Source organism: Nomia melanderi, chromosome 11 (assembly GCF_051020985.1).
Source record: "Nomia melanderi isolate GNS246 chromosome 11, iyNomMela1, whole genome shotgun sequence".
Classification (NCBI taxonomy): Eukaryota; Metazoa; Arthropoda; class Insecta; order Hymenoptera; family Halictidae; genus Nomia; species Nomia melanderi.
Window position 1 is genome coordinate 6,522,306 of NC_135009.1, and position 16,211 is coordinate 6,538,516.

The 16,211-nt window shown below is 38.0% G+C and overlaps 1 protein-coding gene across 2 annotated transcripts in view; it reads left to right on the forward strand.

Annotated features, from left to right (window-relative positions):
- Positions 1 to 16,211, forward strand: part of N (neurogenic locus Notch protein) — a 336,265-nt gene that overhangs the window by 121,587 nt on the left and 198,467 nt on the right. For both annotated transcript variants that reach the window (XM_076371906.1, XM_076371907.1), the window contains exons 3-4: positions 9,082 to 9,353; positions 13,150 to 13,345. In XM_076371906.1, coding sequence (XP_076228021.1) covers positions 9,082 to 9,353; positions 13,150 to 13,345 — 468 coding nt within the window. The remainder of the gene's footprint in view (positions 1 to 9,081; positions 9,354 to 13,149; positions 13,346 to 16,211) is intronic.

Genomic DNA, 16,211 nt, shown 5'->3' on the forward strand with positions numbered 1-16,211 from the left:
ATTTTCAACTTAAAATTTGTAGAATTTGGATTCATGTTGTTCTATTTTAGAACAAGATTACAATTGTGTGTTATGTATTTATTGTGCAATTAGTTCGTGCTTCAGTGAGCAGCGGTTCTATTTAACAAGCCTTGGTGAAACTCTAAACGCTGCCCAGTACATTTAAACGGTAAGCAGCTTTGTAATTGAAGACCGGCGCAATTAACTAGCGTCATTGAGCGAGCTACTTCGTAAAACAAGCCAGTCTTTCTTCGCGTGTCTTTCGGGCCATTTTACAGAAGAGAATACTACTAAATTGTGTCTGCCTTGCACGAATTAGAACAACAATAACCGTAACGAACTGGGCGAATCAGTAAAATCATAGTTTCGAAAAGCTAAACATGCAAGAAAACGAACATTTAGAATTGATAAGGATCTGTTTTCTAATTTGGATTACTGTAAAATTACATCGTGCCACGAATACCTCCTACTTCTTAAATTCCACACCTCCACTCTTTTATTTTTAATTAAGACAATTCTCAATTAACATCAGTATAAGTTATTATATATTTCTATTGCTACTAGTAAAACGTTTTTATTTATTTTTCACTTATTTTAGAATTTAATACACAGTTTTAACATTTAACTTACTAATTTAATTCTATGTAATTAATTTTTAATAATTTATTAATATTTAATAAATAATATTTATTAATATTTGTATTATGATATCGATTTGTATTTGTATTACGAATATGATATCATGGAAATAAACGAAAATGACGAGCATAACGTGTTTGTGGCTTCGTTCTCAACTATGATGATACAGCTACGTCGTCAGTAAAAGTTTATTAAAAAACCAGAAAAATTCTAAGCATATCCTATATATCGATAAGAATCGATAACAGAAGAATAATCTTTAACATCAATTCAAAAGAATTGAGTCATATTCATGTTGCTCAAATTTTGTTTGAAATCTTCACCAGAGATTTTGAGGGAAAATTAGTTACAGCCAATTTGCATTGAAATATGCGAGCTGATATGGGGGTCTCTGCACATTGGGAATGCACCTCGTTGGATCCGCAAATGTATCCGGCGATGTGGGTGTGCTGCCTCCGGACTCCGCGGTATCATTGATTCGAGATCTCGATCGCGTGTGTGTCGATCGATTTATCAAGCCTCGGCTCGCGAGAGATGGGTATATACCAGTTACTGACAATAACAAACGATGATTGAAATCGTACGGCCTCGATCACGGCGAGATTCGAAGGCAATACGCGCAGCCGAACCTTCTTTGATGATCCTCTATTCCTCGATTACAGATTGGCCTGATAATACAACACACGATATTATTTTGTTGCAAAAATTGTAATCGTAATTTCTTCATTGATTCCCTTGCACAACTTTTAGATTCCAGGATGAAGAGTTGTTTCATTTTAATGTCACATTTCGAACTACAATAAAACCTCGACTATCTGAGTCGTTATTTCCTGTGATCTAGATTGCTTAAAATCCTGGTTACGTTGGAACTTGATAATTCAAGTTCTTAGGTTGTGTTTCAGAATGTAGACGATTAAATTTTATAAATATGTTAGAAAAATTTTAATTTCTTCTTAAGTATCCAATTATCTGAATTTTCAGTCGCCTAATTAGATCGTATAATCAAGATTCTGTACTGGATTCAGGAGCAGATAGAGTTTATCTGCCTTCGAAAGTATGGATTTGAGTCGAGTTTATTGTAAATAGGATACTTATTCGTCGCGTTGTAAAATTAGATAAGGTTTTCGCGGGATTGAAATGCAATTAAGGGAGTGCTGTGAAAGCGATTATATGTATTTGTATAGGAGTCGTATAAGCATCTCATATTTGTAAAATACAAAGACTTTATGGATTTATTGGGGTCGTAAATACTCCTCGGTAAAGTAGTGCTTAAATTCCTAGTGTGGTCGCGTGATAATGGATCCTTTGATCCCACTAAAAGTCCAATTTAACGACGAATTAACGACGTAGAAAACATCCATAACGCTTGTAATATGTTAATATTTGATTTTGAAATACTATACAGAAGGATAACAACGATTTCAAAATTACTATTACACTTGTATTGTAATATTAATGATATACTGAATCCAATAATGTAAACAACATTTTATATAACTTTCATTTCTTTAAATTTACATGATTCATACAGCAAAGTAATAAGTACAGACGTAAAGATTACGTAATTCATGAAACTCTTTAAAACCAAACGACATAATAAAATAAGATGGAATTTTTTACTGAACTTATGAAAAACTAGAATTCATAAGCTACATTGATTTTTATTTCATTTCCTAAGTTTAATGATTAGAAGAAAAATTGAAGCCACCAGATTCACTAAAACTATTTCATTAAGACAATGAAATTTTTCTTGCTCACATAAAGATAAATCATTGTCATTGCAAATACAGATTTCAATTCTCTCCGTTCACAGAACAAAGTAATTAACTCCACTTTTAAAATTTTGTCAAATTTTGCTGTTGAAATATTTGAATGCTGCTTAATTTATTTTATTTTATCAACTTATTCTACTTCTTTTTTTATAGAGTTCACTACTTTAGCAAACAAACGATTAATTAACACTATATTTACAAACACTTATTGCACACCTCATCATATTATTCCCAGAAATATAACTCTTCACTCACATAGATCTTACAAGTTACAACTCTAATAGGGAATTAAGACACATTTTTGTACAATCGCATCAATAAAAATCAACATAAAAATTCCACCAAACAATATTCCAAAATTCTAACAGCCCTCCATGAATCTACTAAAAACGAACACCAAAAAAACAGAAAATCTTTCATAAAAACGCCGAATATCGTAAACAATCCCAAATGTTCAATCACTGTTATGCCTCCAATTGTCCCTGGTGTCAGACGAGACGCGGACGGCGTGTTTTTGTCGCGTGTAAAATCGCGGCATTTTTGCGCAAAAGTCGGAGGTGGAATCGTTCTAGTATCGACGACTATTCATCGTGTCTGCGGCATAATTCACTGTCATCCTGCCGCCAGCGCGCGCGCGAACGGTGGAAGTGGCTGCGACGGATCGGCTCGCGACATTCCGGCCGAGTGTTTACAGACTGATCGGGAGTCCTAGCGACGATCCTGCCGCAAATACAAGTCGTCCTTCCGTTCTTCTTTCGGCGGGATTTTCTTGCCCGCGCTCGGCAAACGATCTATCCTTATAGACCGCGCCGTGTATACGTAGAAACCCGAACGGCTCCGGTCACGAAGAACACCTGGGTATGTCGTATACGGACCTCGACGGCTGAAATTTATTGTTTTCCCGTGCAAATGAAATTACGGTGTAACGTGAAAGCATTCGCGCGTCCGCGGCGTTGCTCACCGTTGGCAGTAAAGTATTTTTTCCAGTTGCAAGGGAAGAAATCGTTAATGAGATTTTGGCGTGTTGACTGGTTTTCTTACTGTCGCCGTATCGTCTAATGTTCGGAATAATGAAATAGGATTTGCGAGGTTAACGGGGTAAAGTGTGAAAATATTAGGGAATTGACGAGAAAGTGTTGGTACTTATAATATGTACTTACCAAGAGTTTATGTATCAATTTTATGGAAAATGGTACAGTGTCTTACGTGATGTTTATTAGGCAATGAATAAGTATAGCGGAGAATTAAATAATATATTGATTCTTGTAAAGTGTTGCGATATAATATACAACTTAAACGGTAATCTATTAAATCCGAATATTCAAGAAATTATGAACTTTGTAAGTAAAGTAAATCAAGCCTAATAAATTGCAATTCTTTTTCCTGCTGAATTTCACTTTGAAAGGGTGAAACCACCCCTTATACACAAAGTTTCATATTTTTTCGAGTTTCCGGGTTCGATACCTTCTCTTATTAGATCTTCCCTGAGGATGTAGCTCAGGCGACCTTCGCGTCAGCAAAACACAAACGGCGAGATCAAGGATCCAGAAGTACCTTCTCTCGTATTCACGTTCCTCCAAACTGCTGCTGAAGGTACTTTACTCAATTATCTCGCGTTCCTCGTGAAACTAAGCGTTTCCACGTCACGGCTAACAATAAGACGACGATAGAGAGGCTTTACTGCGTCGTTTGCGGTGGAAGGCGCATCGAGTTCGTCAACACGGTCTTGATAGGACGAGGATGGGATCAGATTTGAGGAAGCGGACGCATTGAGGCGGCCGTAGATCGGCATTGATACGCAGCGACGCGCGAGAACGCCGAGTGAAATAAATCTCTTACAGTGTGTGTCCTGGAACCGCCTCGCGGTTCTCCATTACCGGAGAGAATGGTCAACCATAAAGTGGTTTCGTTTCTTTTTCCCTTTTTTTCCTGTTTTTAAATAACGTTTTGCTCCTCGACCGACAACAAAGCAGAATGATGATGCTACCGGACGGAACTTTACTGCCCGTGAAGTCCCTGATTGATACATGCTGCGCGTACACAGCGCGTTCCTTGATGCAATCATATTCGCGTGCAGATGAATACACGGGAAGCAACAGTAGCGTACATGTCTGGAACAGCTGTGCGTTGGTGGTCCTCGGTTTCCGAATGATGCCTCCTCGATGTATTCTGCGACGGCTTTCAATTCGATTTTCCGGGTTGGAACGTTTGAAGTAAAGCGGAGCCTTGATTAACCGGGTTGCTCTTTTTCATGACTTCAATCGTATAGAGTCTCGTTTGCCCGTGAAATCAGTATCCTGGAATATGTAGATTTAAATCACAGACATTGTGATTTATAGGTACCGTATTCATTTATTAAAAGTTCGTGCGGTTTCTTTAATCGAAATTTAAACACAGAAAACGTTTTTGTCGAGTAATTTTATTATATTTCACTAATCTGACAACTATCAGTTGTTCAGTTAAATCGTATAATCAAGGTTCTACTGTGTGTTATGAAGTACATATATCGTTTGAAAGGTCTATTAAAGGTTTATCTGAAAGAGATGAAAATACGCAGTTCGAATAAGTAGGGATTTTCAAACAGTATTTTGGTTTTCACAAATATCCCTGTTACTTTTTATTTCAGATATATATTGAACTATTCTTTGAAAGTGGACGAATACACGATAGTGAAAAGTTATAAACGAATGGTAAAGTATGAAATATATTCTGATTAAATCATACGACGCGTGTCCCGTATTTGTTAATAAAATTATCATTCGCTTTCGTAGAGCGACGCGTACGCGATGGTATAATTACAGTGTACTTGACACGATATCACAGTGGGATGGCTGCGTGAGTAGCGGTTCGAGGAATGTCATGCAAGCGGTTAGCTTTATACACTACCGCGCGAACAATTATTTTATATTCGCAGCTAATAACATTAATTCATTTCGTCGTTCCTTTCTCCTTGAATATTATTCAATTCAACAACCAGAATTTCATAATAATTCATATTAAACATGTTTTTGTATCAAGTTACTTTTAAATATTTACATTTACATTCACAGCTCCAAAAGCACATCTTTTCTTCCACACTTTCAGCTTATTTCCTCGGGTAGAATCATATTCCACTGGTATCATCAGTTCTAAAACACCCTATACACCGCGAATGCATGTACAAGTTGAAAGAGAAATCGCTGGTGCAACCTCGGAATTGTTAGTTCCTTACAAAGTCTCCACAATACAGCACCGTTACAAAATGTAGACTCACGAGCGCGGTTTCCTCTGGAATCGCTTGTAACTTCGCTAAAATAATACATCCCGCGGGAGGTAGACGCGCGTAACGTCCGTACAGGCGACACTCGGTGGCACCGTGGTGTATTCGTTACGTCCCTGCGGTGCTTAGAAAGGAATATTCACAGATAGGAGTCAATAAATCCAGCCGATGGTGCTCAACGCGCTCTCGAGCTCCGGACTGGTAGCCCAGAAGAAACTCGCTGCCGGCAAATAATGGCCGTGGAATCGTCGCTTCCGTTTATAGAGATACCGGCTGCGGCTTTCTAAGCGCTCGCATACTCGATATCCACGCCAGAAACCAGCCGAGAGAGAGAAGCTGCGTGAACCGACTTGGATGGAACCAGCTGTGTTCCTCGACAATGGTCCGCAGCCACTCTTTCACCCTAGCTGCTCTGCGGTCATCGTTGTTCCGATCTTTATTCATGTATACAATTTACTGTATGCATGCGATTGATGAAACGCGTTTTATTGGAAATGTAAAGCTGTCATTTTGGCATTTTAATTGTGGCGTGTAGAGCTTAAGGTGAATTTATTTTGTGGAAATATAGGTTTGTGGGATCAGCAGTTCGAAGTGAACTTGGTTTACAATTTTGTGGATGTGGAAATTGAAATGTTTGCAAAATTGAGAATAAAGCTATTTCATGAAAATTCAATTTGGAGAAATTAACAATTTTAAAGGCTATCTAATTGAGAATTTTATTTCTCTAAAATAAAGTTTTAAAATTACTAGTTCTCAGAATTGATAAATTAGAAGTAAACTTATTTTATGAGATGTACGTTTTGAAAAATTTATAGTGTTAAAACTATTAAATTGAAAGTAAAGTTATTTCATGAGAATTCAGTTTTGTAAAACTTACAACTATAAAAATTGCTGACTTGAAACTTCTCTATTTATCGATTTGCACTCAATTCCGGTATCTAAATTCGTTAAATAAAATGAATAAATAACAAGTATATGCAGAAGAATATTAAAAATCAGGTTTTCAAACCGAGGTTATTTGAAATTCATGAAAGTAGTCAGTATTCATGAAGCGTTATAGGAGACCTACTATAAAGAAACTTGGAATCAAGATCGGTCTTCAGACGCAAATTACTGTGACTCATTGCCGCGCGGACACATTGTATCTAGATTGAACAATTTACGACTCGCTTGACCATGCGCACATGAATTCCATGTCGCACACAAGACACTGTAATTCCGTCCCATTCGAAAGCCGAGGTGAACGAGTCGTTCCAGTTCGTCGATTGTCGTTTAGAAATTATCGAGGGAGTATTCGATGCGGGATATCTATTAAAATAGGCGTAGCGTTCGCTCACCGGGGAAGAAGGAGTTCTTCTAGTCACGCAATCGTAGGAAGCTGCCCTTATACAGGCTCGTTTCTTTCGTTTCGAGTATCGACCGCTTCCTGGGAAAGAGAGGGTAATCGATCAGGGAACTACAATGCGAGTCCACGAACGGAGGATCATTAGGGCCCATTAGAAAGTAGCTTTTCTTTATAAAGGCCCGGTAGGGCGCCTGGCGTTACCTTTCGGGCGGACGGCGCAGTCATTGACCCCCTAGAAATCTTTCTAAGCGTCTTATTAAGGTCCAGAGAGCGGTATTTCGTGGGCGGAATTAAAAACATCTCGTGTCTATTTTATTCTTTACGAACACGTAGTTTTTGTGATAAAATGTGATTTGGCTGTGGTAATCTGATTTCAAAAGGAACATTTTACTGTGGTTACGAATGAAATTTTATGGTTAGAATAAAAAATGTTTGTGTATGTATTATTTTGGACGAATGTTTATGTTTCTGTATTAAAACTAGATTGTGTGCGATAAATTATTTCAATACGATATTTTTATTATGTATGGAGGAGGGAAATGAAGTGTTAGATGTCCTACACTTGTGAAAGAGAAAGTATTTAAAAGCCTTGTCCTTGTAGGCATGTACTGGAAAGAAGATTTACAAAACTACAAGCTTTTATTCTTTTGTACTAATGATATATCTTTTTCCATATTCGATGTTACATACACTTTTTTAAATAGTTATAATAAAGTTTATTTCAGATTTAAATATATAACTGAGCAATAAGTCGTTTATTATCACTGAAGTTTTAATTTTTGCTTAGTCATCAAACAGTTTCAAACAGTCTCAAACCAATCGTTCGTCAAACTAATTTATAAAATGGTTGACCACCAAATCAATCCTTCGTCAACCAATCTTCCAAAATCACTCGTTCTTAGCAACCTCCCGTTTGACAATCTTTTGCAAACGAAATACTTGTTCCAAACAATTACACTCAATTCGTTCGCAATCATTCACCTAACTACAAACGTAAGTGTCAACCACATAAAATCACTTGTTCTACAATACAGAATAAATTACTTAACATTAATTTAACAAAAAATCTCGGACATCGAACTCGATAATCCTTGCTAGAATATATTTAACCATGTTGCGGTTTCTTTTAAATTGCTCCGAAACTTCTTCAGATTTTCACAGAACACTTAACGTGGACACTTTTGCGCTCGCGGGCGGAAATGAACGATTAGGTGAAATAATAAAGAAGAAGTTTAATTAGAGACTTGGGAGAGAGAGAGGCCCGAGCCTTGTAATTGGAGAGGGTGGGTCGTTTCTTTGAATTGACTGCTTCGATCGTTTAGCAACGCGCCGAAATAAGGTCTGGGAGAGAATTTCTCGTAACCCCGCGAGACCAGTACAACGCGAATTTTAGATATACACTCTCGATGGGTATAATGATACGTGTTGCCGAGCTAGCCACAAAGGATCGCGTCTTCCGCTTTCTGAACCTTTCGTGGAAGCCTTGACCGCAGCGCGATTCACCGTTCCATTTCGCGAGAAGGCATTAGAGGCATGTCTTCGAGACCGCCTAAATGGAACGGAACGACTTAGACTTTGCAAGACACTTGCCAGTGATTCACGATATAAGAATGAATGATGGAAATATTTCCTACATGTGTTAAATTTATTTTCTTCATTTTCTTCTTTTATATAAAGGTTTATACAGTACGTGCAGAAATAGTAAACAAGTTCATTGCAAGATGGAAAGAAGTTGTCGAAGAAAATGAATAATGTATTATTTAATGAACTTTAACAGTAATTCAATAAAGAATTTGTCTGTAAATAAATAGTGGCATAGAATATGCCTAGAACTTTTCTCTTCTATAATAGATTATTAACCCTTGAGTAGAAATTACGTTATTTTACAAATGTGCTATATTACAATCAAAACAATTTTCTTATTTTCATAAGTACATTTGATTGAACTTGTAGTACTACAATTTCCTTTACAATAACTGTATCTATGAAATTGTAACAACACTAAGTATCATGAGTCGAAATAAATGGTAAGGCAAAGGGTTAACATTCGAATCTTTTTGTTTCAGTTGTACATCGAAATATGTGGGGGAGTACTGTCAACACCTGAACCCTTGCCACACGGGGCCACGTTGTCAAAACGGGGGCTCGTGCAGGGTGAAAGAGAGCACCGGGGGCGGCACCCCCTCTTTCACCTGTTCCTGCCCGGTCGGGTTCACGGCGAGTCTGTGCGAAATACCGATGGAAAATGCGTGTGACTCGTCGCCTTGTCTCAACGGTGCCACATGCATCTTGAAATCACTGCACGAATACGTCTGCACCTGCGCCACTGGATACACAGGTAAGACTGTTAACATCTCCGCTCTTTTTTATGTCTCTTTTGCCGACGTGTCAACGGTAGAGGTGAAAACACTTTTAAGACGCGATATAAAAATTCTTGGGAACTGGAATGAAAGTGTTCACGCGTATACCTGTTCCACAATGAAGTGATCGGAATTACGCGAAGTAATAAATTGGTGAAGTTATTTTTGTAAAACAGACTCGTTTGTATAATTAAGCGATTTCTGCTTGCCGCAACCAGCACCTGTCTTTGCGTAACTTTATAATCCGATAATTCCGGCATAACGAATGTGCTGTAAAACATGAGTTTCTGTTCGCGTTCGATTCCTGCAAATGTAAAAGCATTTATACAAATCTACAGCTGCCCAGTGATGTAATGGTGCAACATTGGTTTTATTAGTAATATTTCTAATTTATTTTTGTTCAAATCAGATTCTTAAGTAAGTTTTCTTATTTTAAAGTTTGTGGAAGGTATTTAAAAAAATATTTAACTTTTATAATATAACTAGAAGAAGGTTCAAGTTGTAAATATTGAAATGTAGCCATAATTTTATAATATTTACTTTAAATGCACATGACTCTTATTTAAAGTAATTTACATATAACTTCAGTTTGGTAGTAAAGTAGAACAGGAAATTGCTCGAATGCTAATTATCATAATAGTTCGAAAAATATAAAACAAACGAGATCTGATATATAGATACTAAATACGACACGGCGGAACGGTTGTCAATCATCCCAACGACGTATCAATTCACATGGGTCGAGTGGCAAGGTTACGCGATTGGTGGATTGATAAGACCTGATTGTCCTGGTGTTCTCATTGTTACGCTCATTAATAAGATATGATCCCGTGAATGGAGAATAAAGCGCGAGATTTAATCCGAAGGATTCATAACGCTCGCATGGTGACGCATTGTGTAGAGACTGTTGAAACTAAAGCTAAATGCGTAAATAGTGGCGATTGACGGAGACGTTGGTTATAAATTGATCAATTAGGAAAATAGTCACGATACACATATTTAAAATAAACACGATATATCTTTGAACTGATAGAATGTTCAGAAAATAAGTATATCTGATATAAAATAAAAGATTAAAATACATAATATGTATTTTTATATCTTTTTACATGATGTTCTGTTTTTAAAATTTTTGTAGAAAACTCACTGAACGTATAAGTATACCTGAGTATCATGTCTGCCTGCTACTGTCCATTTCCACTGGTATTATTGTTTTCGACTATTGACAATAGAATGTTATCGTTTGTTTCGCACAATGATATCGCTGTTTTATAATCAACTCATTGATAGTTAGAAGATAATTATATTCCACCTATTCCATTTATTTTTCTATGTACAATGAGCTATTTTTAACGCTAGAACTACCGTTACAATCAAAATGACTGGCTTCAGGTTTCTTGTTTCGCAACTATTGATATTTTAAAAGCATTGAATATTCGGAATGATATAGAAAATAAGTAGTTTCATTTGAAATCTATAATGAACGTCTGAAGAAACTGAAAACAATCTTACAATTTTTATACGGATTATATATCAATCCAATTAATTGCTCGGCTGTTCTAGCATTAAACTATATATCACCATCCCGCTTTTAAAGCGAATTAACATTCTGCAAGAAATATACCATCTACTAACTCAAATTTCTGTCTTTTTTTTTATTGTCTACTTTAATCCCTAACTTATCTATTCATAAAAAAAATCAAATAAAAATTCAGTGTTTTATATTGTTTATCCCAAAACGATAAGATTATTAAAAGAGATCTGTTTGGATTACGAAGGAAAGGGGAAAATATTTTATTTCAAACCCAATCAAACTCGGCGCAAGGGTGTTTCGTTTGGACGAATTTGTACGGCTCGCGGAAGTTACGGGCAGAACTAAACGGGGATTTTTTACGGGCTGGTTGTACGCGCGGGCACGTGCTGGCTTGACAAATAAATCTAGGGGTAAGAGGAATTTGGCGGGAAAGGGGGAAAAGGGGGATCGTAAGAGAAGAGAATTCGCAGGGAAAGAGAGAAGTTTGTGGTGGTGGATAATTGGCCGAGAGCAATGCGGCATTTCGCTGTGGCGGTACCTTTGGTCCAGTGGTTCTCACATGTGCATCTACAAACTTTGATCCTCCCAAGCATACACTTTGTTACTTTATGAAAATCGCAGCAAAGTTGCCGGCATAAAGTAGGCAGATCGACGGAATTCCTTAAAGGAAGCAGAAATGTTAATTGACGCGTATACTATTCTAGATTTTCTCATTTTTTAGTTTGCCAATTAATGAAATTTTTAACTTGTTTCAAAATCGTGAAATGTTTATTTTATTCTATTTATTAATTATAATTGCTATAGTATACCTTTAACCTATCGCTATTATATTTTTTATAGGAAGTACTTATATTCGAATTCAGTAAGGATAGAGTCGAAAGGACTTTTTAAACTATGTAACTTATATGAGACAATACCACTATAATTTTCGTCAGTCATTTACCAACTTCTACAAAGAAGTGTTAAATAATTTTCAAAAGACTGACTGCACTTTCGCTAATGTAAAACAAATTTTATAAATTACTTTCTCCAATAACAATATAAAAATGCATATAAAAATTCCACAGTTAAATTGAATATGAAATAAAATATTGGTATACTTTTTGTAACTTTAAAAGAGTTATATTCAACATTCGAAAGTTATTATCCTGAAAAAAGAACGACATAAAAAACACGATTTTAGATAGTTAGTTCAGTTGTGTTTTTAAAAACATTTGCAAAAGAATTTATACGAGTGAACCGTTTTCGTCGCTCGAGATTCGTTTCGCGGTCCAAGAACCACTGGCGCGTAGCGGGTGCAGTGTACAGATCGAGGAGCAAAGACATCTTAGATCTGAGGGAGCGAGTAGCGAGTCCAGTAATTAGTTCCACTAATCAGTGACCCGGAGGGAGGCAGGGATGTGACTTTAGATAGACAGAACGAGTTGGCCAGCATTACTACCATCTTAAACGATACTTCCTTTCACGATGGAATATTGCCGAGTACGAAATCTACATTATACTTTGATCGAAATTTTCATCAGTTTAGTTCCAAATCCAGAAAACTACATGTTCCTTTATATACATTGCGAAAACTAGAGCTTTGAAAGTAGAGAATTACAATGCGCGTTCGTATAATTGGATGAATCAAAATCGATTTCAAGAGTTACTAAATAATGCCGAAAAATTCTATATCCGTCAAATTGCCGAGTTTCATTTATATTCAGCAGAATTTATGTATTTGTATATTAGTTTCATGAAAGTAGTAAATGAAGTAATTAAAATATTATACTGCGATTGCGATGTTGTTAATACTAGTATCCCAAGAATTTTACTTTACCTTGATCCAATTTTTAATAAACATTACCTTTAACGTAATATGAAATACAACTAACAATAACATTGTTTAATACATCATTCTATAATTGCAATACGATATATAATATGAACCAGTGCTTTTACAATATAATAATAGATTGTAAATATAACAACATAACAATATAACAATATAACAATATAACAATATAACAATATAACAATATAACAATATAACAATATAACAATATAACAATATAACAATATAACAATATAACAATATAACAATATAATAACACAAGTTATATGCAACTTAGTACATCTACTTGATGACAATTTTTAAAGAAACACAACCTTTCGAGATTTCTATCTCGATTACTACTCTATTTCCATCAAATTACAAGACGCTCATCATATACAATCATTTTTCGTCTATCACGTTTCAGGGGAGCATTGCGAGCGGCAAGACCACTGCGCCTCGTCGCCATGTCGAAACGGGGCTGAGTGCCGGTCACTCGAAGACAGTTACAAGTGCACATGTGCGCCAGGCTTCGCGGGGCCGAATTGCGCGGAGGACATCGACGAATGCGACAGGGACCCGTGCGTACACGGCTCCTGCAAGAACATTCACGGATCTTACAAGTAAGTCGAACGACATCGTTAACGTTCTCTTTCCAGCATTTTACATACCCCCAGCGAACGTAAATTGCTCGCTCACGTCGTCCCCGACGTTTCTGATAAAACACTGCGCGGACTCAATTTCACGCGGCCAACGGTTCGCCTCTTCCTTCCATTTCCCTCCTCTCTTTCTGCTCGTCGAGGAAACGACACGCGCGTTTCGCGCGTTCGCATAAACTCCGATCGCCAGATTTTAATCTCGCCTTCGCTCTCGAAATTCCCCGCGTGAACCAACGAAAGTGGCGAACCCGCAAATTGATTACGCTCGCAACGCAACACGCGGCGTAATGTATTCGGTGTTCGCGGCTGACGCTCTGTTATTAAGTTTCTGCCGGTGAAATTTGGTGCGCCGGTTAAACAACCTTCTGATGGCTCCGAAGGCCTTAAATATTGAAAAGTGACGGGCGCCTTGTTTTCGTGCTCGGGGAAAGGCCTGTTTCGAGAGTAAAACTGCCTGTGACGTCAATCTGCGAATGCTATAGATACTACGATGAACGGAGGACATCCGTCACTTCATAACACAGTTGAATTCCTTTTTTTCAATAAAAACATCACTACCGAATCTATAAGTAGATAATAGCCAACTCTTATTAGATGTATATGAAAATTCAGATGTTTAAAAGTGTAATTTGAGAAATGAAATGACAGGAAGCAGATTTACTTAACATAACTATAACAAGCACTACAGTTGAAATATTTTAGATGGTCTATCCTATCTATGCAATCTGTACTCTCAAATTCCTCATAAACACCTAAAAATCCATTTATAACAATTCTCTCCACAACTCGTGAATCCCATAATTGATTGCAAACTTTCGAACAATTACGCAACTAGCCGAACCCTTTTCCCGGAAGAGACTTAAGGTTTCCGCGTAGCGAGGAATGTAGAACAATCATCAAACCGCGTGAAGGGCGATACAAGAGGCAGAAATACCATGAATATTTTCCAGGAACGCGTGCAAACGGTTCCATTAATCGCTTAATCGTCGGAGCAGGGGCAGATGCGCTCGGCTAGCTAGCTCGTTGGCGTGTTCGTGTCACGGGATTCGATGACGATGACTCGCGAGCGGAAAAGAACGGGACGCGTCGACTTCTCGAAATATCGTTGCGGGCCGGCGAGCGCGGTGATGAGGGCGCAGAGAGAACCGCGGTAGTGTCGTTCGTCTTTGTCGCAATTACCGATTGAACACGGACGCCGGAACGTGGAGCGCATAATGACGCCGAACAACGAGGATCCATCGAGTCGATCCCACGGCCCATTACGGATTTGCTCGTAATTCGACGTTCCGACGCCTCAAAAATCACTTTTCTACCCCGACGACGACGGCCGCGCCTTTTTGCCTCGACCGATCTCCCTCGTCCTGCCAGCACAGCCGTCTATCCGCGTCCCCTTCGTAATAGTCGCGGAAAGTGAAACGATCGGTGCTCGGTTACGAGACATTGTTGCTTGCACCGTCTCCGCTAAAGGTCTCAGAGATCTTTGAACATAGGTTACGGAAAATTGTTCTTGGGAGGGGTAGTTCCTTGTATCTAGGTGTTTACGGTTTCAAGGAAAGAACGTTGCTTTGAATTTTATTTTGGCGACTAGTTATGTTCGTATGAAGCTTGTGTGTTCATCCTGTGAGAGCAATTGCAACCATCGAGACTATGAAGATTTATTTTCGATATCCTGTTTGAAGAATATATTTGTTATAATGAAAGAAATTCTTAGTTATTCATAGAAAGTATAAATAACTGAGTAATATATAATGTTTGAAATAGAAACAGTAACTTTTACGTTTGGTCAAGCTTTGGCCAGAAGAATCTTTCATAGAAAATCAGTTTTACTAGCGCCAAAAAAAATTTCATCGGATACAAGCATGAAACAGCAAACGTAAATTATTAAAACATTATTTATTAAAACATTATTTATTAAAACAATTTAGAAAACACGTTTCGGAAATCTCTCAATCTGTAACCACACTAAAAGAAACCCAACTCAGAAAAATATTCTTCATTGTTGCTAAAAATATTGAATCAGTCTTCCAAGACAAAAATTTGCACAGCGTAAATCTAACTGTACGTTTCATATACGAAACTTAAAATAGAACCGTTCGCAGTGCTCTTCCAGAAGAGGCAGGCCCAAAAAATCGATTGCACTTCGATCGATGCAAGAAACTACCCCCGTCGAATCGCGCGGCTGCAACGTTCACGAAAGGGGCCGAACCGTGCGGCTTCGGTCGTGCAACGAAAAGAAGGGAGATCGGAGGATGACCGGGGGTCCCTTTGTGTAAAAAAGAAAAGGGAAAAGGAAAACCGGAAGGGGGCAGAGGGGAGGGGGAATGCGGTAGGGGATACCGCGGAAAGGAAACGAGCTCGCCAAAAACTGGTTCCAGCGGGGGATTTAAGGGCGATCGGCGCGGAGAACATAAATCCGCGCTTTGTTGAGATCGAGTCGAGATTAATCGGGCCCCGAGTCGAGCTGACTGCACGGAGAGCAGATAATGTCGCTGGGTCCTACATTATATTGAATTATATCGGCTCGGCGTCGCTCGGTGTAAGTGTTCACGTACACACCGCACCGTCGATACTTTTTGTTTCTGCGCTCGGGAGCCGCGAGGAAGCTTTGTCGGCCCCGGAATCGTCCTACCCGGGACTGCTCGACATCTTCATTTTTCTATCTTTTGCTTTCGGCCATCACCCCTGATAAGCCCGCCGAGCAACTTTCTTTCCACGTTTTTCTTGAAACCTTCGATCGCGTTCCTTTGATGTTGTAGTGATGTATCGTACATTGGAATCGAATCTGCGTGGTGTTTTTCTATTTGGAGCTTTGTCTTTAAAATATTTTAGA